Source organism: Trichomycterus rosablanca, chromosome 7 (genome assembly GCF_030014385.1).
Source record: "Trichomycterus rosablanca isolate fTriRos1 chromosome 7, fTriRos1.hap1, whole genome shotgun sequence".
NCBI lineage: Eukaryota > Metazoa > Chordata > Actinopteri > Siluriformes > Trichomycteridae > Trichomycterus > Trichomycterus rosablanca.
The window spans coordinates 33,407,773-33,433,828 of NC_085994.1; the positions used below are offsets into that span (position 1 = coordinate 33,407,773).

At 37.3% G+C, this 26,056-nt stretch overlaps 2 protein-coding genes across 2 annotated transcripts in view; both read left to right on the top strand.

Annotated features, from left to right (window-relative positions):
• LOC134318367 (rhamnose-binding lectin-like) overlaps nt 1–26,056 on the top strand; it is a 111,538-nt gene that overhangs the window by 56,787 nt on the left and 28,695 nt on the right. The gene's annotated exons all lie outside the window — the stretch shown is intronic.
• LOC134317962 (rhamnose-binding lectin-like) lies at nt 7,774–25,891 on the top strand. The gene is made up of 17 exons (XM_062998712.1): nt 7,774–8,018; nt 9,281–9,316; nt 9,453–9,497; nt 10,159–10,291; nt 10,794–10,903; nt 11,354–11,398; nt 11,498–11,630; nt 11,809–11,911; nt 21,292–21,421; nt 22,684–22,719; nt 22,856–22,900; nt 23,562–23,694; nt 24,197–24,306; nt 24,757–24,801; nt 24,901–25,033; nt 25,212–25,319; nt 25,669–25,891. Exons 1-16 carry the CDS (start codon nt 7,988–7,990, stop codon nt 25,315–25,317), a joined length of 1,374 nt encoding a protein of 457 aa, XP_062854782.1. The 5' UTR covers nt 7,774–7,987; the 3' UTR covers nt 25,318–25,319; nt 25,669–25,891.

A 26,056-nucleotide genomic window follows, 5' to 3' on the forward strand; every position in this document is an offset into this window, starting at 1 on the left:
CCTTCTGAATACCAGTTGAGTACATTGACTGCTAAACTACCACTATCACTGTTCAAAACTAGGAAGAAAGGAACATTTCGGGCAAATTTGCCTTATATGCAAAATCACACAATTTTTGAGCGCAAGCTAGTCTTTGGATTTTCACCCCACATACTGTACACAAATGTGGCATCAAAGAAACCCTGAGAACTTGAATTTGTGAATTTGAACTTTGTGTATAGTGCCGTTGCTAGATGGCAATTCAAAACATGGGTGGAGCAAACCGGCCATACAACACAAATATACTGCTCTAACCTGGAAAGCATTGCACCGATTATCACCAAACTTCAGAAGCATTTAGTATTTTCAGTTTGTAGGCTATGGCTAAAATATGGCGCTATAATATTAAAAATAATGTTTCACAAATGAAGATGGTCTGATCTATACGTAATTTGGCATAGTGCTTCCAAGTCCTCCGGAAATTTTCTGCTGCCACACACTAAACTGTATTGACTATGTTACTTGCATTTTTTGCACACCTCCTGGAACTGAACAAGTAATTTCTGCACCTTACTTGTATTTTTGCACCTTATTTACTTTTTAGGCACCTTATCGGCATTGCCAATTTTACGCTGCTAATGTACAACATGTCACTACCTCATGAACCATTGTACCATCTATTCACCATCATGTACTAACACTTGTCTTTAGTCCTGTCTTCTAATTACTTGTTTATATTAGGGATAATTAGGAATATCTTTTGTAGTTATTTATTATAGGATTTTTTGTATTTATTGTTGTATTTACACTGTTTTGTATTGTCTTGCACTTTTTGTACCATGTTACACCGTGATTTCCCAGATCTATGCCTTTAACATATTTATTTTTTAACTTCATCCCTACAGACTAACTCAAGACATTCCAGCTTTATCCACAGTGTCTTCTCTTCAGTATGTAGAGAGAGTAAACTACATATGAAATAATCAGCCCTGTGGATGATGAGAGCATGAGCTTTAGCATTACTCTACTTATTACTTGCATGCTGGTGTAATGATTGTGCTTAGTAGCTCTTTACGTATAATTACTTTCTCTAAAAATAAAATTTTTTATGAATGACTGCAAATACAATATTGTTCTGTCAGTTGTGATTTCTGATTTTCCACCCATTAACATGTGTACTACACTGATCAGCCATAACATTAAAACCACCTCCTAAATTTGGTCCACCACAATATGTGAATGTTTACATAAACACACATGTTTAAGACCAAACCACCACCAGAACTAGACTTACATTTTTGAAAAACAGCGTGAGTTAAATGCTTATAACAAAACAAATGAAAGCTAACTGCTAAAGTTAATGTACATAAAGCTACAATTAATGCTGATATTAAAGCTATGCTAAACAATGATAACCCCAAAGGTGAACTAGCTAAAGAATTAGAATCACTTTATTTCGCCAGGTATGTTACACATACAAGCAATTTGCTTTGGTGATACACATAATAATACACATAATAGTCCACATAGCAGTACACACAATACACATAATAGTACAGATAATTACACATGTATGACATATAACATATAACATATTTAACAGACCCGACAGCACACGGACTGTTAACCAGTATTTACCAACATTTACCCAAGAGAACAACTGTGGTTAAGAAGTGTTACAGCTCTGGGGAAAAAAAGCTGTTAGCATGTCTGAATGTGTTTGTTTTTATTGTCCTGAGTCTTTTGCCAGATGGAAGAGTTTGAAAAAGGTGATGTCCAGGATGAGAGGGGTCTGCTGTAATTTTGCCGGCTCGCTTCAGCACTTTGCTGTTGTAGATGTCCTGAAGCGTTGGCAGACTACATCCAATGATCCTCTCTGCTAACTGCTAACAAAAACAAGAAGTGTACAAAGACTAACCTATTCACTATCCATTTAGCATTTTGTTGATGATTTTATCCAAAACTTACAATCTAAGCAACTGGGGGTTAAAGGCCTTGCTCAGCAGCCCAACAGTGGAACCTTGGTAGTGATGGGGCTTGAACTGGCATCCTTCTGAATACCAGTTGAGTACATTGACTGCTAAACTACCACTATCACTGTTCAAAACTAGGAAGAAAGGAACATTTCGGGCAAATTTGCCTAATATGCAAAATCACACAATTTTTGAGCGCAAGCTAGTCTTTGGATTTTCACCCCACATACTGTACACAAATGTGGCATCAAAGAAACCCTGAGAACTTGAATTTGTGAATTTGAACTTTGTGTATAGTGCCGTTGCTAGATGGCAATTCAAAACATGGGTGGAGCAAACCGGCCATACAACACAAATATACTGCTCTAACCTGGAAAGCATTGCACCGATTATCACCAAACTTCAGAAGCATTTAGTATTTTCAGTTTGTAGGCTATGGCTAAAATATGGCGCTATAATATTAAAAATAATGTTTCACAAATGAAGATGGTCTGATCTATACGTAATTTGGCATAGTGCTTCCAAGTCCTCCGGAAATTTTCTGCTGCCACACACTAAACTGTATTGACTATGTTACTTGCATTTTTTGCACACCTCCTGGAACTGAACAAGTAATTTCTGCACCTTACTTGTATTTTTGCACCTTATTTACTTTTTAGGCACCTTATCGGCATTGCCAATTTTACGCTGCTAATGTACAGCATGTCACTACCTCATGAACCATTGTACCATCTATTCACCATCATGTACTAACACTTGTCTTTAGTCCTGTCTTCTAATTACTTGTTTATATTAGGGATAATTAGGAATATCTTTTGTAGTTATTTATTATAGGATTTTTTGTATTTATTGTTGTATTTACACTGTTTTGTATTGTCTTGCACTTTTTGTACCATGTTACACCGTGATCCTAGAGGAACGCTGTTTCATTTCAATATGTACTTGTATGTAGCTGAAATGACAATAAAACCTCTCTGACTCTCTGACTCTGAAAAAGTCCTAGTCTCTTTCAGGAATTGTCTAATATGCGACTATATTATTAGTCTTATTACTAATGGGTGGTTTGGTAATGCCACATGTAGTGTAGGCAGATTTAGGATCCTGCCCTGGTTGTCAATTAGCATAACTTGTTCTACCTGCACCCACCACACCTGGAAAAGGTGTGAAATTCAGGAGGTCAATACATGGGCAGGTCAGGAACACTGAAGAGAGATAGCAGAAAAGCTATGATAAACAAACAAGGAAATGATGGGTAATTACAGGAACATTTTGATAGTAATTTTGAATCTTTACCAGCGTACATTCTGATACTGACTACACAAAAGACATTAGTTTCAAAATAGGATTTACATTTACATTTTAAATGTGGTGAAAAGCACATTGTTTATCTATTGTGGTGTACATAGTAACTACACTTCAATACAGCTTGGCAGTAATGAGACAGTAGTCCCGAGCTCAGCCCGCTTGGTCTGGTTATAGCGTACCGTCAAACTTTAAGGTCCATGTCTCTTACCCCATAAGAGCCTTAAGAACCATTATGCTCCGTCCACTTACATTTCGGGCTAATTTGCCTAATATGCAAAATCACACAATTTTTAGCATTTTGTTGATGATTTTATCCAAAACTTACAATCTAAGCAACTGGGGGTTAAAGGCCTTGCTCAGCAGCCCAACAGTAGACAAAAGACATCATTGTTAAAAGGTTTCTCATACATACTGATGGGAAAAAATACTGTGAAACTCAACGCCTTTAAAACTCAGCGCCACTCCCGGAACCAACTGACATTGAGTTTCAAGGTACCACTGTATTGGACTTTCATCAGCTTGGATCTCCAACATCTCAAGTCTAATCTCTTACTGATGTTATTAAGCACTATTACAAGAAGAGGACGCCAAGACAAAATCTCTGCACTGAAAACCAGAATACACCATGTGAGTTTATAAGACTTTGCCTGCTGACATGAATAGCGGCAAGGCACAATTTTAGTGCGGTCCTAACTAGAATCAGTGCATCAGAGTCTGGATTACTGGACAAGCAGACTTGTCTAATTTCAAGTGATGCAAGAGGTGAACATTTAATGTGATCTTCATCGTACTACCACAAGTAATGGCATATCACAGATTTACTTCAATCAACAACTCACAGCGGTTCAACTGAATGTACCTATTGAGGCTAATCTACCTACCTTCCTCAGTGTTGGCATGGTGATTTAGATACATATACATCACATTCAGTAGATCATTAAATCTGAAGATTTGCCTATAGTACTGCACATTGATTTGTCATGATGTAAATAGTAAATAGTAACTACACCACAACACAACAGGCACAAAATTATAAACATGTACAAATGTAATGATTTTATTATTACTGATATTATTCTTAATATTTTTATTATTATCATTAATATTATTACTAATGGGTGGTTAGGTAATGCAGCATATAATGTACAGGCAGAACTAGGATTCTGTGCCCACCAGACTTCAGCATCGCACAAAGTAACTCAGTTGCTCCAAATTGCCCTTAAATGTAAGTGAGAAAGTAAGTTGGTGGGTAGGTGCTGCCTATATAGATCAGCACTCTATCATGTTGTATAAATGCTATGCACTTAGCTGAACCACTGCGACCTTGATCATGATGAAGCAGTAAGTATAAAGGAGTGTGTGTTGCGTGGTAGTCATTCCCCTTTGGGGTAGCTAGTTGTTTTGGCAAGCTTGACTGAGTTTTATGTGATGTGTGCATACTTGTGTACGGTACGGTTCTGTGCTTGGTATATTGCCCAGACAGTCCACAGCCAGCACAAAATCTATTGTGCCGTTTCTTATGTAAATGTGCCCTTACAGAACGGAATACATTATTCAAAAAAATAATAATAAAGCATCAAAAAGCACAAAGCAAATCAAAACACAATCAAAAAGCACAAAGAAATAATAAAGTAAAGATAAAGTGCAGGTTTTATTGTATTATTATTGAGATTTAACTGTTTTCAATTGTTTTTCAGTGGTTTTATATTATATTTGTGTTATTTTCAGTGTATAAGTGTCAAAAACAACCATTATTTTATATTAGCCTAAAATATATGCATGGAACGCATTAACAGGTTTCCCATACATCCTGATGGGAAAAAATACTTTGAAACTCAACGCCTTTAAAACTCAACACCACTCCCAGAACCAACTGACGTTGAGTTTCAAGGTACCACTGTATTGGACTTTCATCAGCTTGGATCTCCAACATCTCAAGTCTAGTAAGTAAGTACATGTCAGCTTAAGTGCTTAGTAAAAAGGTGGGTTTTTAATAATCTTTTAAAGAGACTCAGATGTTCGGACAGACAGAGAAAGTTCGTTCCACCATTTGGGTGCCAGTACAGAGAAGAGCCTTGATGCTTGTCTTCCTCTAGTCCTGGGCGGAGGATCGAGTCGAGCGAGACTAATGGCTCGGAGGTTGCGCGGTACAGAACGGGGTTTGATTAGACCGCGAAGGTAGCTTGGGGCTGGTCCATTTTTGGCTTTGTAGACGAGCGTCAGTGTTTTAAACTGAATGTGTGCAGCTACATGAAGCCAGTGCAGAGAACGCAGCAGTGGGGTGATGTGGCAGTGTTTAGGTTGGTTAAAAACCAGGCGAGCAGCTGCATTTTAAATGAGCTGCAAGGGTTTAGTTGTAGACATGGGAGCTCCTGCCAGGAGGGAGTTGCAGTAGTCCAGCCGTGAGATTACAAGTGACTGAACCAGAATCTGGGTAGCTTCCCTGGAGAGAAATGGTCAAATCTTCCTGATGTTGTAGAGGAGGAACCGGCACAATCTTGTCATGTTGGCTACACACGGAGAGAAGGTCAGCTGGTTATCCAGGACAACACCAAGGCTTCTTACATTATCAGATGGTCTGATCTAGGAATCATCAAGAGAGATGACTATAGATCCTGGGTTGGAGATTGATCCACACATTAAATGTGTTCTTTTTACTTCTCATTTCTTATCAACTGCTATTCAAATTACACACAATACATATGCAGCTTTTAACTTATTATCTTCTTCAGTAATCATGTGATCTAAACATTCTCAGTCTGAAACTGTATTAAATTGCTTTCCATATGAACATGAAATAAAGCCTTTAAGTTTATATAATGAGCAATTCTAGAAAATAAAAATTAAACTTATTGTGTGGTACAAGGGGTCTATTTTCAAACTGCACAATTGTTTTATTCCTCATACTCACAAATTCAAGAACCAGGGTTCTTTTGGTGGAAAAGTGCTAAATTGAGCCCTGGGTTCCTTCTGGTGCAGGATAATGTGTGTCAGTAAAAACAATGTTTTTACCTTAACACATGTAAAAACAGGTCAGTCAGTTTTTAACGCCCACATATGCATTGAGCTTTTGAAATATATTTGGGTGGAATGAGGGAGGGTTTTATTCAGAAAAATTTTTAGTTTTGTTCTCATAAGTTCTTAAATCATGACTCATTGTCTGTCACTGGATAAGTACAGATCAGTTTCACGAGTGGAAACACTTGTAGTCTCAGTTGTGTTAGGTTTTTCGGAACATAAAAACATTATTAAACGTAAATTTAATATGGGAAGTTTTCCGGCATTCACCCACGTGGTCTTTTGTTCAAAATGGCGCCGGCCATGTCCCCTTTGTTCAAAATGGCGCCGGCCATGCTCCCTTCCTGACTCCTACCGAAGGGGGGGGGGAGGCGGAGCCCTGGGCTTTTTAGCACATTTCATTGGCTCCACCAGCAGTGAAGGAGGAGGAGCCTAGCTCAGTTTAAAAAACCGGCGCGCACAGACGCAGGGTCTCTCAAGACTAGAGGTCATCAAAACATTCAACAGTACCTTCATGGAACATATAATGAAGTAGTACAAATATTCACAGATGCGTCTAAAGAGCCAACAGGTAAAACGGGCGTGGCAGTTTACATACCCAAATACAACAGAACAATAAAAAAGAGAACCACAGATCACATCTCAATATTCACTGCAGAGATGATGGCCTTTATATTAGCACTACATTGGGTAGAAGAAGCTAAACCACATAAAACAGTAATTTGCTCAGACTCAATGTCCGCTCTAACAAGCATACAAACCGGTAAATCCACAAGTAGACAAGATTTGGTTGATGAAGCACATCAGATGATTTACATAATAAACCAACTAAATGTACAGTTACAGTTCACCTGGATTCCAGCACACATAGGTATTGAGGGAAATGAAAGGGTAGATAAGCTGGCAAAAGAAGCAACACAATCAGAACAGGTAGAAGTACAGATCCCACTAAGCAAATTAGAATTTAAAACAATAATTAAAGAAGGTATTCAAAAAGTATGGCAGGAAAAATGGAGTAAAGAAGGAAAAGGGAGACACTTGTATAATATCCAGCAACAGGTAACAAATAGGAAAAACATCTCATTCTCACGGCAGGAGGAAACATGGATTACTAGACTAAGAATAGGGCACACAGGTTTAAACAGCGGCCTATACATTTTAGGAAAACACGACACTGGGATGTGCCCATACTGTAATGAGGTAGAAACTGTAAAACATGTATTACTTATATGCAGATATTATTCCAAAGAAAGAGAAGAATTAAAGAAGGCAATAAAGAAACCGTTAACACTGAATAACTTAAATTAAATCTAGAAACAGAATCCACAAGCAAAGCGGTCATGAAATTCCTAAAAGAAACTCAAATCACAAGGAGACTATAAATTTTATTGTTTCTTTATTAACATGAAGTCCTAAAGTGATCACACATCAGTCCAGTGGATGGCGGTAATGCACAGAGAATGCAAACTGCCAATAAAAATCACAGAAGAAGAAGAAGAAGACGCAGGGTCTCTTTCTTTGGCTGGCGATCCCGATTACAGGAGAGAAAGAGCGCCGATCGGCTTAGCTCTGACATAGATTCACAGATCATTTCTTACACTTAATAAAGTGTTTTTGAAGAGTACTTTCTGGATTCTCCGACTGCTTCATCAGGGCCTCTCGACAAAAAGATTCGTCGTAACAGTTGCCACTTTGACACATCAACCAAAACAATGATGTTCCTGAAGCTCAGTCTGCTCACCTGTAAGTTTTTTTCTGCTTATTTTGAATTGCCAGTTTCTCTACTGGGGTTAAAATGTGTTACACAAGGATAAGCTGAATATTTGAAAAGGTATTCATTACTAAACACTGCATTTAATGATCTGAACGTGTTTAGTAACATTCAATTACAACATGCAAAACAGCACTGTGAGTAAAATTCAAACTAAAAATTCAAGCAAAATCTAAAATTTGAGCAAAGAAGACTTAATATTTAGAGACAAGGGGTGTGTTCGAAAACCTAGGGAGCTGCCTTGCTGTCTTACTGTCTACATAGGCAGCTGCCTCAGTAGAGAGGATTATAATAAGTCAATGACTTATAAGGCAGATTATTCGAACGCACTACTTAGATAGCGCTTCCGATGGGTTTCGGGTTTCGCGTTTAGCATCTTGCCATTAAAACCAATGGATTAAGGTAGCACAGCACGCTAACGTTAAAATAACCTCACTTCATGTACCGATAACGGTTAAATTTCCTGACAAGCCCGAACTTGCAAATAAAAACACTCGGTACAAGTTTATACAAGTTAAAAATCAGTAATATTTTATTTACGTTTGATAATAACTCCATTCGTTTCTCCGCCCCTTCAGCCATGTTTATTTTTCTGTGAGAGTAGAGCAGCCGACTCGCAATGCATTCTGGGATTGCCTTGATCACTAAGGCAGCGTCGGATGCTCACTCGTTCTTGAGCCAAAATAACATTGAAATAATAAGATGCCTCAGAAGTGTGGATTTTAAGACATCTAGGATTTCGAACAGCCTCCTTCTCGGGAGCGCGCACAGGATGACGTAAAATGCAGCCTATGTAGACAGCACACTAGCTTTTCGAACACACCCAAGGTTTAAAAGTTCTATAAAAGCAGCCCAAATTACATTTGAAAACTGTATAATGAAGTCTCTGAGGGCACCACGGTTGCTCAGTGGGTAGTCATAAGTGTATAAAGCTTTTATCCTCAAATTATTGTGTTCGGTGGGTAGCACTGTCTCCTCACAGCAAGAGGGTCCTGGGTTTGATCCCCAGGTGAAGTGGTCCAGGCCCATTTTGTGTGGAGTTTGCATGTTTTCCCTGTGTCTGCATGGGTTTCCTCCGGGAACTCCGGTTTCCTCCCACAGTCCAAAGACATGCAGTCAGGTTAATTAGAGATACAAAATAGTCTCTGAAACTGTGTCACTTTGATAAAAGTGAATAAATGCAGGGTTTATCTGTTGTAAGTCTTTGTTGTATGGTTTGTGTTTTCTCTTACAGTTCTTATTGTGGCCCCTGGCTTGCTCGTTTCTGCAGGTAATTTCTAAACACTTTCAAATATGTCAATTTCAAACATACATACATTTCATGCTAGTGGTTTTATGTGATTTCTCACTATTTTAAAGCTCATTAGTGTATAAAGCTTATATATGTGTATCATACTTTCTTTTAGAAAATGCAATCACCTGTTATGGGAACGTCCAGCGTCTTGGTTGTGGTGAGTTTAAATTGTCTACAGTCTCCAAGGGCATTTAATAAAGCTGATATGTTGTATGTCATTTCTATAAAATACAATAAGTCAATGCTATAGTTACAAATCTATACAAAGTATCAGAATTTGAGCATTAGAACCACAAATCCAACTGCTACAAACATTTCAAGTTACCTCTATTAAACCTTAAAGCAATTAGTTGGTACCTCAGTATTGCTGCAATTAAATACCTTTCTATAACCTTATGTTTCTTAAGCCCATAACTCTCAAATGTTGTAGAACTGGTTTTTCCTCCAAAACAATAGAAACCTTGTTAAGGTTTCAAGAAATAACAGGACATTTTTAATTAAAATCTGTCTGTCTCTGCCATAAAAAACCTAAATGATCAAAAGCATGTCCAAGGCTAAAGAGGAGAGTGCACAAGAGAGGGCCTAGAACCCTGGTTGATCTGGGGAGATTCTGTAAAGTGGAATGGTCTTAAATTTCTTGCTCTGTTTCATCCCAATATATACCATGTTTTGGGAGAAGACTACTGTAGATGGGACTTTAAATGAAATAAAAGTATATTTTTCAGTTTGATGTTATATCTGTCTAGGAGAATTTTTAGACAGATCTCATCTGTGTACAGTATTAATCACTGTTTACACTCATATGTTCATGTCTTTAGACAGCGGAGTGATAAGTACTGAGACTGCTAATTATGGCCGCACAACTGAAAGCATCTGTAATTCAAGCCGGCCTGCTGAACAGATCGTCAACACCAACTGTCTCTCTTCAGCAACAAGTGCAATTGCTAAAAGGTACATACATTATGTTTCCTTATTTAGATCATATACAGTTTCCATTTTTCCCATTTTCCCACTCAAATGAGGAGGTCCAAACTAAAAGACACTCTATGCTCCATGTGACTTTTCTTTCAATTGCACAGTCACCCAGATTAGCCCCCTTGATCGTGTATTACAGCAGCAGCGAGGAGAAATCCCCTCCTGCAAACATGGCTAATTGTGTTTGTTGGAGATGGCTGGTAGGTGGCAAATCTGAGATTCAAACTCGGATCTCAGCGATGGTGTACTAGCCCATTAAACCCAAGTTACCAAGTTTTATAACCTTACAAATTCTAGAAGAGCTAGGCAGAAATTAAAAATTCATTCTTCATTCATTGTGTGTTCCACCACCACTTTAGGGTTGCAGTGGGTCTAATTCATTGGATATAAAGCAGAAAACACCCCAGACAGGTTTTTTTTAACTTCTCATATTCTAACATCATAAACTATAATGGTGATTTTGTTCTGCTTCCTTTAGATGCAATGGGCTGAAAGATTGTGAGTTTAATACAGACTCTCTGAACCTTGCTGACCCATGTGTAGGAACTTACAAGTATTTCAACACCACTTACACCTGCGTCAGCATCCGTGAGTAGTTCTGGAGTAGCATTAATTCATTTATTGTCTGTTTTACCACCTACTGGCCTAGGGAATCAAACACAGGCACTGTAAGGCAACAGCTCAACTGTGTTTGGACTAACATCACAGTCTTAAACCAGTGCTAATCTGTTCAATTATTCTTCTAGAATAGTTAAAATTGTTAAACTTATAATTTAGTATAATTTACTGTATTATGATATGATGAAAATGCTAAGCACATTATTAGTATGAATATGTATGTATCCAAGAAAAGATTTAGTCCATAAACATTAAGCCATTAGTCCTCTCTGATGCACCCACATAGACTTTAAAGATATCACGACTCATTAAATAGACTAAAAGTAATGTTAACTATTTTAGATTTGTATTATTTAAATAAAGTATTTCAGTCTTATCGAGAGATAGAGACAATCTAAATAACCTGGTGTCTTTTTTCAGGAACCAAGGTGATCTGTGAGGACAGCCACAGTGAACTGAATTGTAGTAAGAACTCTTTTCTTTATAATTATGTATTTTTATTCATGTATTTATTTAGATCATTTGTGTAGTTTATCTTTAACAGGTTTGTTTGTGTCTGTACAGGAACTAGTAAAATTTTTGTTCTCAATGCTATGTATGGACGCACTGACACTACAACGTGTATCAGTGGAAGGCCCAGCTCTGAAACCAACAACCCCAACTGTAACTTTAACACACGTGACAAAGTTTCTCAATTGTAAGTTTGATCCTTTTATTTTGCTCATTGCAATTATATTTTCTTATTTTATAATGGTATTTTCAATTATTATAATTAATCATTTGGTTGAATTTCTTTAACTTTTTTGACTTAATCACATGGTGAGCCTTGGTCTAATACCTTTCTTAATACCTTAATATCACTTTTTCTTTTGAAGGTGTAATGGACAAAACAAATGCTGTCTGTTCGCTTCAAACACCATTTTTACAGATCCTTGCTTTGGGACTCTAAAGTACCTGTCTGTTTATTATACCTGCATTTAATAGTGAGTATCTGTCATATCTGTCCTTCTTGTCCTGTTTTCTGTAACTTACACCAAAAATGTATACACAGGACTAAAATATACATCAAAGCACTACAAGAATTTTGAGCTGCAAATAAATGTAAACAAAAAATATTTCACACTATGTGACTGGTCCAGTGATTTGTATGATGGAGCATATCCTGATGTGAGTGGCGAGATTCTTCCAGGATCTGTCCAATTATTACCGAAGTAAATCTGAACAAATATTTAACAGTTGATAAAATAAAAATTAATTATTTGTTAATTCCATTGTGCACATTTCCCAGATCTATGCCTTTAACATATTTATTTTTTAACTTCATCCCTACAGACTAACTCAAGACATTCCAGCTTTATCCACAGTGTCTTCTCTTCAGTATGTAGAGAGAGTAAACTACATATGAAATAATCAGCCCTGTGGATGATGAGAGCATGAGCTTTAGCATTACTCTACTTATTACTTGCATGCTGGTGTAATGATTGTGCTTATTAGCTCTTTACGTATAATGACTTTCTCTAAAAATAAACAATTTTATGAATGACTGCAAATACAATATTGTTCTGTCAGTTGTGATTTCTGATTTTCCACCCATTAACATGTGTACTACACTGATCAGCCATAACATTAAAACCACCTCCTAAATTTGGTCCACCACAATATGTGAATGTTTACATAAACACACATGTTTAAGACCAAACCACCACCAGAACTAGACTTACATTTTTGAAAAACAGCGCGAGTTAAATGCTTATAACAAAACAAATGAAAGCTAACTGCTAAAGTTAATGTAAATAAAGCTACAATTAATGCTGATATTAAAGCTATGCTAAACAATGATAACCCCAAAGGTGAACTAGCTAAAGAATTAGAATCACTTTATTTCGCCAGGTATGTTACACATACAAGCAATTTGCTTTGGTGATACACATAATAATACACATAATAGTCCACATAGCAGTACACACAATACACATAATAGTACAGATAATTACACATGTATGACATATAACATATTTAACAGACCCGACAGCACACGGACTGTTAACCAGTATTTACCAACATTTACCCAAGAGAACAACTGTGGTTAAGAAGTGTTACAGCTCTGGGGAAAAAAAAGCTGTTAGCATGTCTGAATGTGTTTGTTTTTATTGTCCTGAGTCTTTTGCCAGATGGAAGAGTTTGAAAAAGGTGATGTCCAGGATGAGAGGGGTCTGCTGTAATTTTGCCGGCTCGCTTCAGCACTTTGCTGTTGTAGATGTCCTGAAGCGTTGGCAGACTACATCCAATGATCCTCTCTGCTAACTGCTAACAAAAACAAGAAGTGTACAAAGACTAACCTATTCACTATCCATTTAGCATTTTGTTGATGATTTTATCCAAAACTTACAATCTAAGCAACTGGGGGTTAAAGGCCTTGCTCAGCAGCCCAACAGTGGAACCTTGGTAGTGATGGGGCTTGAACTGGCATCCTTCTGAATACCAGTTGAGTACATTGACTGCTAAACTACCACTATCACTGTTCAAAACTAGGAAGAAAGGAACATTTCGGGCAAATTTGCCTTATATGCAAAATCACACAATTTTTGAGCGCAAGCTAGTCTTTGGATTTTCACCCCACATACTGTACACAAATGTGGCATCAAAGAAACCCTGAGAACTTGAATTTGTGAATTTGAACTTTGTGTATAGTGCCGTTGCTAGATGGCAATTCAAAACATGGGTGGAGCAAACCGGCCATACAACACAAATATACTGCTCTAACCTGGAAAGCATTGCACCGATTATCACCAAACTTCAGAAGCATTTAGTATTTTCAGTTTGTAGGCTATGGCTAAAATATGGCGCTATAATATTAAAAATAATGTTTCACAAATGAAGATGGTCTGATCTATACGTAATTTGGCATAGTGCTTCCAAGTCCTCCGGAAATTTTCTGCTGCCACACACTAAACTGTATTGACTATGTTACTTGCATTTTTTGCACACCTCCTGGAACTGAACAAGTAATTTCTGCACCTTACTTGTATTTTTGCACCTTATTTACTTTTTAGGCACCTTATCGGCATTGCCAATTTTACGCTGCTAATGTACAACATGTCACTACCTCATGAACCATTGTACCATCTATTCACCATCATGTACTAACACTTGTCTTTAGTCCTGTCTTCTAATTACTTGTTTATATTAGGGATAATTAGGAATATCTTTTGTAGTTATTTATTATAGGATTTTTTGTATTTATTGTTGTATTTACACTGTTTTGTATTGTCTTGCACTTTTTGTACCATGTTACACCGTGATTTCCCAGATCTATGCCTTTAACATATTTATTTTTTAACTTCATCCCTACAGACTAACTCAAGACATTCCAGCTTTATCCACAGTGTCTTCTCTTCAGTATGTAGAGAGAGTAAACTACATATGAAATAATCAGCCCTGTGGATGATGAGAGCATGAGCTTTAGCATTACTCTACTTATTACTTGCATGCTGGTGTAATGATTGTGCTTAGTAGCTCTTTACGTATAATTACTTTCTCTAAAAATAAAAATTTTTATGAATGACTGCAAATACAATATTGTTCTGTCAGTTGTGATTTCTGATTTTCCACCCATTAACATGTGTACTACACTGATCAGCCATAACATTAAAACCACCTCCTAAATTTGGTCCACCACAATATGTGAATGTTTACATAAACACACATGTTTAAGACCAAACCACCACCAGAACTAGACTTACATTTTTGAAAAACAGCGTGAGTTAAATGCTTATAACAAAACAAATGAAAGCTAACTGCTAAAGTTAATGTACATAAAGCTACAATTAATGCTGATATTAAAGCTATGCTAAACAATGATAACCCCAAAGGTGAACTAGCTAAAGAATTAGAATCACTTTATTTCGCCAGGTATGTTACACATACAAGCAATTTGCTTTGGTGATACACATAATAATACACATAATAGTCCACATAGCAGTACACACAATACACATAATAGTACAGATAATTACACATGTATGACATATAACATATAACATATTTAACAGACCCGACAGCACACGGACTGTTAACCAGTATTTACCAACATTTACCCAAGAGAACAACTGTGGTTAAGAAGTGTTACAGCTCTGGGGAAAAAAAGCTGTTAGCATGTCTGAATGTGTTTGTTTTTATTGTCCTGAGTCTTTTGCCAGATGGAAGAGTTTGAAAAAGGTGATGTCCAGGATGAGAGGGGTCTGCTGTAATTTTGCCGGCTCGCTTCAGCACTTTGCTGTTGTAGATGTCCTGAAGCGTTGGCAGACTACATCCAATGATCCTCTCTGCTAACTGCTAACAAAAACAAGAAGTGTACAAAGACTAACCTATTCACTATCCATTTAGCATTTTGTTGATGATTTTATCCAAAACTTACAATCTAAGCAACTGGGGGTTAAAGGCCTTGCTCAGCAGCCCAACAGTGGAACCTTGGTAGTGATGGGGCTTGAACTGGCATCCTTCTGAATACCAGTTGAGTACATTGACTGCTAAACTACCACTATCACTGTTCAAAACTAGGAAGAAAGGAACATTTCGGGCAAATTTGCCTAATATGCAAAATCACACAATTTTTGAGCGCAAGCTAGTCTTTGGATTTTCACCCCACATACTGTACACAAATGTGGCATCAAAGAAACCCTGAGAACTTGAATTTGTGAATTTGAACTTTGTGTATAGTGCCGTTGCTAGATGGCAATTCAAAACATGGGTGGAGCAAACCGGCCATACAACACAAATATACTGCTCTAACCTGGAAAGCATTGCACCGATTATCACCAAACTTCAGAAGCATTTAGTATTTTCAGTTTGTAGGCTATGGCTAAAATATGGCGCTATAATATTAAAAATAATGTTTCACAAATGAAGATGGTCTGATCTATACGTAATTTGGCATAGTGCTTCCAAGTCCTCCGGAAATTTTCTGCTGCCACACACTAAACTGTATTGACTATGTTACTTGCATTTTTTGCACACCTCCTGGAACTGAACAAGTAATTTCTGCACCTTACTTGTATTTTTGCACCTTATTTACTTTTTAGGCACCTTATCGGCATTGCCAATTTTACGCTGCTAATGTACAGCATGTCACTACCTCATGAACCATTGTACCATCTATTCACCATCATGTACTAACACTTGTCTTTAGTCCTGTCTTCTAATTACTTGTTTATATTAGGGATAATTAGGAATATCTTTTGTAGTTATTTATTATAGGATTTTTTGTATTTATTGTTGTATTTACACTGTTTTGTATTGTCTTGCACTTTTTGTACCATGTTACACCGTGATCCTAGAGGAACGCTGTTTCATTTCAATATGTACTTGTATGTAGCTGAAATGACAATAAAACCTCTCTGACTCTCTGACTCTGAAAAAGTCCTAGTCTCTTTCAGGAATTGTCTAATATGCGACTATATTATTAGTCTTATTACTAATGGGTGGTTTGGTAATGCCACATGTAGTGTAGGCAGATTTAGGATCCTGCCCTGGTTGTCAATTAGCATAACTTGTTCTACCTGCACCCACCACACCTGGAAAAGGTGTGAAATTCAGGAGGTCAATACATGGGCAGGTCAGGAACACTGAAGAGAGATAGCAGAAAAGCTATGATAAACAAACAAGGAAATGATGGGTAATTACAGGAACATTTTGATAGTAATTTTGAATCTTTACCAGCGTACATTCTGATACTGACTACACAAAAGACATTAGTTTCAAAATAGGATTTACATTTACATTTTAAATGTGGTGAAAAGCACATTGTTTATCTATTGTGGTGTACATAGTAACTACACTTCAATACAGCTTGGCAGTAATGAGACAGTAGTCCCGAGCTCAGCCCGCTTGGTCTGGTTATAGCGTACCGTCAAACTTTAAGGTCCATGTCTCTTACCCCATAAGAGCCTTAAGAACCATTATGCTCCGTCCACTTACATTTCGGGCTAATTTGCCTAATATGCAAAATCACACAATTTTTAGCATTTTGTTGATGATTTTATCCAAAACTTACAATCTAAGCAACTGGGGGTTAAAGGCCTTGCTCAGCAGCCCAACAGTAGACAAAAGACATCATTGTTAAAAGGTTTCTCATACATACTGATGGGAAAAAATACTGTGAAACTCAACGCCTTTAAAACTCAGCGCCACTCCCGGAACCAACTGACATTGAGTTTCAAGGTACCACTGTATTGGACTTTCATCAGCTTGGATCTCCAACATCTCAAGTCTAATCTCTTACTGATGTTATTAAGCACTATTACAAGAAGAGGACGCCAAGACAAAATCTCTGCACTGAAAACCAGAATACACCATGTGAGTTTATAAGACTTTGCCTGCTGACATGAATAGCGGCAAGGCACAATTTTAGTGCGGTCCTAACTAGAATCAGTGCATCAGAGTCTGGATTACTGGACAAGCAGACTTGTCTAATTTCAAGTGATGCAAGAGGTGAACATTTAATGTGATCTTCATCGTACTACCACAAGTAATGGCATATCACAGATTTACTTCAATCAACAACTCACAGCGGTTCAACTGAATGTACCTATTGAGGCTAATCTACCTACCTTCCTCAGTGTTGGCATGGTGATTTAGATACATATACATCACATTCAGTAGATCATTAAATCTGAAGATTTGCCTATAGTACTGCACATTGATTTGTCATGATGTAAATAGTAAATAGTAACTACACCACAACACAACAGGCACAAAATTATAAACATGTACAAATGTAATGATTTTATTATTACTGATATTATTCTTAATATTTTTATTATTATCATTAATATTATTACTAATGGGTGGTTAGGTAATGCAGCATATAATGTACAGGCAGAACTAGGATTCTGTGCCCACCAGACTTCAGCATCGCACAAAGTAACTCAGTTGCTCCAAATTGCCCTTAAATGTAAGTGAGAAAGTAAGTTGGTGGGTAGGTGCTGCCTATATAGATCAGCACTCTATCATGTTGTATAAATGCTATGCACTTAGCTGAACCACTGCGACCTTGATCATGATGAAGCAGTAAGTATAAAGGAGTGTGTGTTGCGTGGTAGTCATTCCCCTTTGGGGTAGCTAGTTGTTTTGGCAAGCTTGACTGAGTTTTATGTGATGTGTGCATACTTGTGTACGGTACGGTTCTGTGCTTGGTATATTGCCCAGACAGTCCACAGCCAGCACAAAATCTATTGTGCCGTTTCTTATGTAAATGTGCCCTTACAGAACGGAATACATTATTCAAAAAAATAATAATAAAGCATCAAAAAGCACAAAGCAAATCAAAACACAATCAAAAAGCACAAAGAAATAATAAAGTAAAGATAAAGTGCAGGTTTTATTGTATTATTATTGAGATTTAACTGTTTTCAATTGTTTTTCAGTGGTTTTATATTATATTTGTGTTATTTTCAGTGTATAAGTGTCAAAAACAACCATTATTTTATATTAGCCTAAAATATATGCATGGAACGCATTAACAGGTTTCCCATACATCCTGATGGGAAAAAATACTTTGAAACTCAACGCCTTTAAAACTCAACACCACTCCCAGAACCAACTGACGTTGAGTTTCAAGGTACCACTGTATTGGACTTTCATCAGCTTGGATCTCCAACATCTCAAGTCTAGTAAGTAAGTACATGTCAGCTTAAGTGCTTAGTAAAAAGGTGGGTTTTTAATAATCTTTTAAAGAGACTCAGATGTTCGGACAGACAGAGAAAGTTCGTTCCACCATTTGGGTGCCAGTACAGAGAAGAGCCTTGATGCTTGTCTTCCTCTAGTCCTGGGCGGAGGATCGAGTCGAGCGAGACTAATGGCTCGGAGGTTGCGCGGTACAGAACGGGGTTTGATTAGACCGCGAAGGTAGCTTGGGGCTGGTCCATTTTTGGCTTTGTAGACGAGCGTCAGTGTTTTAAACTGAATGTGTGCAGCTACATGAAGCCAGTGCAGAGAACGCAGCAGTGGGGTGATGTGGCAGTGTTTAGGTTGGTTAAAAACCAGGCGAGCAGCTGCATTTTAAATGAGCTGCAAGGGTTTAGTTGTAGACATGGGAGCTCCTGCCAGGAGGGAGTTGCAGTAGTCCAGCCGTGAGATTACAAGTGACTGAACCAGAATCTGGGTAGCTTCCCTGGAGAGAAATGGTCAAATCTTCCTGATGTTGTAGAGGAGGAACCGGCACAATCTTGTCATGTTGGCTACACACGGAGAGAAGGTCAGCTGGTTATCCAGGACAACACCAAGGCTTCTTACATTATCAGATGGTCTGATCTAGGAATCATCAAGAGAGATGACTATAGATCCTGGGTTGGAGATTGATCCACACATTAAATGTGTTCTTTTTACTTCTCATTTCTTATCAACTGCTATTCAAATTACACACAATACATATGCAGCTTTTAACTTATTATCTTCTTCAGTAATCATGTGATCTAAACATTCTCAGTCTGAAACTGTATTAAATTGCTTTCCATATGAACATGAAATAAAGCCTTTAAGTTTATATAATGAGCAATTCTAGAAAATAAAAATTAAACTTATTGTGTGGTACAAGGGGTCTATTTTCAAACTGCACAATTGTTTTATTCCTCATACTCACAAATTCAAGAACCAGGGTTCTTTTGGTGGAAAAGTGCTAAATTGAGCCCTGGGTTCCTTCTGGTGCAGGATAATGTGTGTCAGTAAAAACAATGTTTTTACCTTAACACATGTAAAAACAGGTCAGTCAGTTTTTAACGCCCACATATGCATTGAGCTTTTGAAATATATTTGGGTGGAATGAGGGAGGGTTTTATTCAGAAAAATTTTTAGTTTTGTTCTCATAAGTTCTTAAATCATGACTCATTGTCTGTCACTGGATAAGTACAGATCAGTTTCACGAGTGGAAACACTTGTAGTCTCAGTTGTGTTAGGTTTTTCGGAACATAAAAACATTATTAAACGTAAATTTAATATGGGAAGTTTTCCGGCATTCACCCACGTGGTCTTTTGTTCAAAATGGCGCCGGCCATGTCCCCTTTGTTCAAAATGGCGCCGGCCATGCTCCCTTCCTGACTCCTACCGAAGGGGGGGGGGAGGCGGAGCCCTGGGCTTTTTAGCACATTTCATTGGCTCCACCAGCAGTGAAGGAGGAGGAGCCTAGCTCAGTTTAAAAAACCGGCGCGCACAGACGCAGGGTCTCTCAAGACTAGAGGTCATCAAAACATTCAACAGTACCTTCATGGAACATATAATGAAGTAGTACAAATATTCACAGATGCGTCTAAAGAGCCAACAGGTAAAACGGGCGTGGCAGTTTACATACCCAAATACAACAGAACAATAAAAAAGAGAACCACAGATCACATCTCAATATTCACTGCAGAGATGATGGCCTTTATATTAGCACTACATTGGGTAGAAGAAGCTAAACCACATAAAACAGTAATTTGCTCAGACTCAATGTCCGCTCTAACAAGCATACAAACCGGTAAATCCACAAGTAGACAAGATTTGGTTGATGAAGCACATCAGATGATTTACATAATAAACCAACTAAATGTACAGTTACAGTTCACCTGGATTCCAGCACACATAGGTATTGAGGGAAATGAAAGGGTAGATAAGCTGGCAAAAGAAGCAACACAATCAGAACAGGTAGAAGTACAGATCCCACTAAGCAAATTAGAATTTAAAACAATAATTAAAGAAGGTATTCAAAAAGTATGGCAGGAAAAATGGAGTAAAGAAGGAAAAGGGAGACACTTGTATAATATCCAGCAACAGGTAACAAATAGGAAAAACATCTCATTCTCACGGCAGGAGGAAACATGGATTACTAGACTAAGAATAGGGCACACAGGTTTAAACAGCGGCCTATACATTTTAGGAAAACACGACACTGGGATGTGCCCATACTGTAATGAGGTAGAAACTGTAAAACATGTATTACTTATATGCAGATATTATTCCAAAGAAAGAGAAGAATTAAAGAAGGCAATAAAGAAACCGTTAACACTGAATAACTTAAATTAAATCTAGAAACAGAATCCACAAGCAAAGCGGTCATGAAATTCCTAAAAGAAACTCAAATCACAAGGAGACTATAAATTTTATTGTTTCTTTATTAACATGAAGTCCTAAAGTGATCACACATCAGTCCAGTGAATGGCGGTAATGCACAGAGAATGCAAACTGCCAATAAAAATCACAGAAGAAGAAGAAGAAGACGCAGGGTCTCTTTCTTTGGCTGGCGATCCCGATTACAGGAGAGAAAGAGCGCCGATCGGCTTAGCTCTGACATAGATTCACAGATCATTTCTTACACTTAATAAAGTGTTTTTGAAGAGTACTTTCTGGATTCTCCGACTGCTTCATCAGGGCCTCTCGACAAAAAGATTCGTCGTAACAGTTGCCACTTTGACACATCAACCAAAACAATGATGTTCCTGAAGCTCAGTCTGCTCACCTGTAAGTTTTTTTCTGCTTATTTTGAATTGCCAGTTTCTCTACTGGGGTTAAAATGTGTTACACAAGGATAAGCTGAATATTTGAAAAGGTATTCATTACTAAACACTGCATTTAATGATCTGAACGTGTTTAGTAACATTCAATTACAACATGCAAAACAGCACTGTGAGTAAAATTCAAACTAAAAATTCAAGCAAAATCTAAAATTTGAGCAAAGAAGACTTAATATTTAGAGACAAGGGGTGTGTTCGAAAACCTAGGGAGCTGCCTTGCTGTCTTACTGTCTACATAGGCAGCTGCCTCAGTAGAGAGGATTATAATAAGTCAATGACTTATAAGGCAGATTATTCGAACGCACTACTTAGATAGCGCTTCCGATGGGTTTCGGGTTTCGCGTTTAGCATCTTGCCATTAAAACCAATGGATTAAGGTAGCACAGCACGCTAACGTTAAAATAACCTCACTTCATGTACCGATAACGGTTAAATTTCCTGACAAGCCCGAACTTGCAAATAAAAACACTCGGTACAAGTTTATACAAGTTAAAAATCAGTAATATTTTATTTACGTTTGATAATAACTCCATTCGTTTCTCCGCCCCTTCAGCCATGTTTATTTTTCTGTGAGAGTAGAGCAGCCGACTCGCAATGCATTCTGGGATTGCCTTGATCACTAAGGCAGCGTCGGATGCTCACTCGTTCTTGAGCCAAAATAACATTGAAATAATAAGATGCCTCAGAAGTGTGGATTTTAAGACATCTAGGATTTCGAACAGCCTCCTTCTCGGGAGCGCGCACAGGATGACGTAAAATGCAGCCTATGTAGACAGCACACTAGCTTTTCGAACACACCCAAGGTTTAAAAGTTCTATAAAAGCAGCCCAAATTACATTTGAAAACTGTATAATGAAGTCTCTGAGGGCACCACGGTTGCTCAGTGGGTAGTCATAAGTGTATAAAGCTTTTATCCTCAAATTATTGTGTTCGGTGGGTAGCACTGTCTCCTCACAGCAAGAGGGTCCTGGGTTTGATCCCCAGGTGAAGTGGTCCAGGCCCATTTTGTGTGGAGTTTGCATGTTTTCCCTGTGTCTGCATGGGTTTCCTCCGGGAACTCCGGTTTCCTCCCACAGTCCAAAGACATGCAGTCAGGTTAATTAGAGATACAAAATAGTCTCTGAAACTGTGTCACTTTGATAAAAGTGAATAAATGCAGGGTTTATCTGTTGTAAGTCTTTGTTGTATGGTTTGTGTTTTCTCTTACAGTTCTTATTGTGGCCCCTGGCTTGCTCGTTTCTGCAGGTAATTTCTAAACACTTTCAAATATGTCAATTTCAAACATACATACATTTCATGCTAGTGGTTTTATGTGATTTCTCACTATTTTAAAGCTCATTAGTGTATAAAGCTTATATATGTGTATCATACTTTCTTTTAGAAAATGCAATCACCTGTTATGGGAACGTCCAGCGTCTTGGTTGTGGTGAGTTTAAATTGTCTACAGTCTCCAAGGGCATTTAATAAAGCTGATATGTTGTATGTCATTTCTATAAAATACAATAAGTCAATGCTATAGTTACAAATCTATACAAAGTATCAGAATTTGAGCATTAGAACCACAAATCCAACTGCTACAAACATTTCAAGTTACCTCTATTAAACCTTAAAGCAATTAGTTGGTACCTCAGTATTGCTGCAATTAAATACCTTTCTATAACCTTATGTTTCTTAAGCCCATAACTCTCAAATGTTGTAGAACTGGTTTTTCCTCCAAAACAATAGAAACCTTGTTAAGGTTTCAAGAAATAACAGGACATTTTTAATTAAAATCTGTCTGTCTCTGCCATAAAAAACCTAAATGATCAAAAGCATGTCCAAGGCTAAAGAGGAGAGTGCACAAGAGAGGGCCTAGAACCCTGGTTGATCTGGGGAGATTCTGTAAAGTGGAATGGTCTTAAATTTCTTGCTCTGTTTCATCCCAATATATACCATGTTTTGGGAGAAGACTACTGTAGATGGGACTTTAAATGAAATAAAAGTATATTTTTCAGTTTGATGTTATATCTGTCTAGGAGAATTTTTAGACAGATCTCATCTGTGTACAGTATTAATCACTGTTTACACTCATATGTTCATGTCTTTAGACAGCGGAGTGATAAGTACTGAGACTGCTAATTATGGCCGCACAACTGAAAGCATCTGTAATTCAAGCCGGCCTGCTGAACAGATCGTCAACACCAACTGTCTCTCTTCAGCAACAAGTGCAATTGCTAAAAGGTACATACATTATGTTTCCTTATTTAGATCATATACAGTTTCCATTTTTCCCATTTTCCCACTCAAATGAGGAGGTCCAAACTAAAAGACACTCTATGCTCCATGTGACTTTTCTTTCAATTGCACAGTCACCCAGATTAGCCCCCTTGATCGTGTATTACAGCAGCAGCGAGGAGAAATCCCCTCCTGCAAACATGGCTAATTGTGTTTGTTGGAGATGGCTGGTAGGTGGCAAATCTGAGATTCAAACTCGGATCTCAGCGATGGTGTACTAGCCCATTAAACCCAAGTTACCAAGTTTTATAACCTTACAAATTCTAGAAGAGCTAGGCAGAAATTAAAAATTCATTCTTCATTCATTGTGTGTTCCACCACCACTTTAGGGTTGCAGTGGGTCTAATTCATTGGATATAAAGCAGAAAACACCCCAGACAGGTTTTTTTTAACTTCTCATATTCTAACATCATAAACTATAATGGTGATTTTGTTCTGCTTCCTTTAGATGCAATGGGCTGAAAGATTGTGAGTTTAATACAGACTCTCTGAACCTTGCTGACCCATGTGTAGGAACTTACAAGTATTTCAACACCACTTACACCTGCGTCAGCATCCGTGAGTAGTTCTGGAGTAGCATAAATTCATTTATTGTCTGTTTTACCACCTACTGGCCTAGGGAATCAAACACAGGCACTGTAAGGCAACAGCTCAACTGTGTTTGGACTAACATCACAGTCTTAAACCAGTGCTAATCTGTTCAATTATTCTTCTAGAATAGTTAAAATTGTTAAACTTATAATTTAGTATAATTTACTGTATTATGATATGATGAAAATGCTAAGCACATTATTAGTATGAATATGTATGTATCCAAGAAAAGATTTAGTCCATAAACATTAAGCCATTAGTCCTCTCTGATGCACCCACATAGACTTTAAAGATATCACGACTCATTAAATAGACTAAAAGTAATGTTAACTATTTTAGATTTGTATTATTTAAATAAAGTATTTCAGTCTTATCGAGAGATAGAGACAATCTAAATAACCTGGTGTCTTTTTTCAGGAACCAAGGTGATCTGTGAGGACAGCCACAGTGAACTGAATTGTAGTAAGAACTCTTTTCTTTATAATTATGTATTTTTATTCATGTATTTATTTAGATCATTTGTGTAGTTTATCTTTAACAGGTTTGTTTGTGTCTGTACAGGAACTAGTAAAATTTTTGTTCTCAATGCTATGTATGGACGCACTGACACTACAACGTGTATCAGTGGAAGGCCCAGCTCTGAAACCAACAACCCCAACTGTAACTTTAACACACGTGACAAAGTTTCTCAATTGTAAGTTTGATCCTTTTATTTTGCTCATTGCAATTATATTTTCTTATTTTATAATGGTATTTTCAATTATTATAATTAATCATTTGGTTGAATTTCTTTAACTTTTTTGACTTAATCACATGGTGAGCCTTGGTCTAATACCTTTCTTAATACCTTAATATCACTTTTTCTTTTGAAGGTGTAATGGACAAAACAAATGCTGTCTGTTCGCTTCAAACACCATTTTTACAGATCCTTGCTTTGGGACTCTAAAGTACCTGTCTGTTTATTATACCTGCATTTAATAGTGAGTATCTGTCATATCTGTCCTTCTTGTCCTGTTTTCTGTAACTTACACCAAAAATGTATACACAGGACTAAAATATACATCAAAGCACTACAAGAATTTTGAGCTGCAAATAAATGTAAACAAAAAATATTTCACACTATGTGACTGGTCCAGTGATTTGTATGATGGAGCATATCCTGATGTGAGTGGCGAGATTCTTCCAGGATCTGTCCAATTATTACCGAAGTAAATCTGAACAAATATTTAACAGTTGATAAAATAAAAATTAATTATTTGTTAATTCCATTGTGCACATTTCCCAGATCTATGCCTTTAACATATTTATTTTTTAACTTCATCCCTACAGACTAACTCAAGACATTCCAGCTTTATCCACAGTGTCTTCTCTTCAGTATGTAGAGAGAGTAAACTACATATGAAATAATCAGCCCTGTGGATGATGAGAGCATGAGCTTTAGCATTACTCTACTTATTACTTGCATGCTGGTGTAATGATTGTGCTTAGTAGCTCTTTACGTATAATTACTTTCTCTAAAAATAAAATTTTTTATGAATGACTGCAAATACAATATTGTTCTGTCAGTTGTGATTTCTGATTTTCCACCCATTAACATGTGTACTACACTGATCAGCCATAACATTAAAACCACCTCCTAAATTTGGTCCACCACAATATGTGAATGTTTACATAAACACACATGTTTAAGACCAAACCACCACCAGAACTAGACTTA

Bases quoted from the DNA above. Each gene is read 5' to 3' on its own strand.
- LOC134317962 (XM_062998712.1), top strand. From the start codon at position 7,988: ATGATGTTCCTGAAGCTCAGTCTGCTCACCT. The intron at 11,399-11,497 runs GTAAGAACTCTT...GTGTCTGTACAG, and splicing joins CCACAGTGAACTGAATTGTA to GAACTAGTAAAATTTTTGTT. The intron at 22,901-23,561 runs GTGAGTTTAAAT...TCATGTCTTTAG, and splicing joins CGTCCAGCGTCTTGGTTGTG to ACAGCGGAGTGATAAGTACT.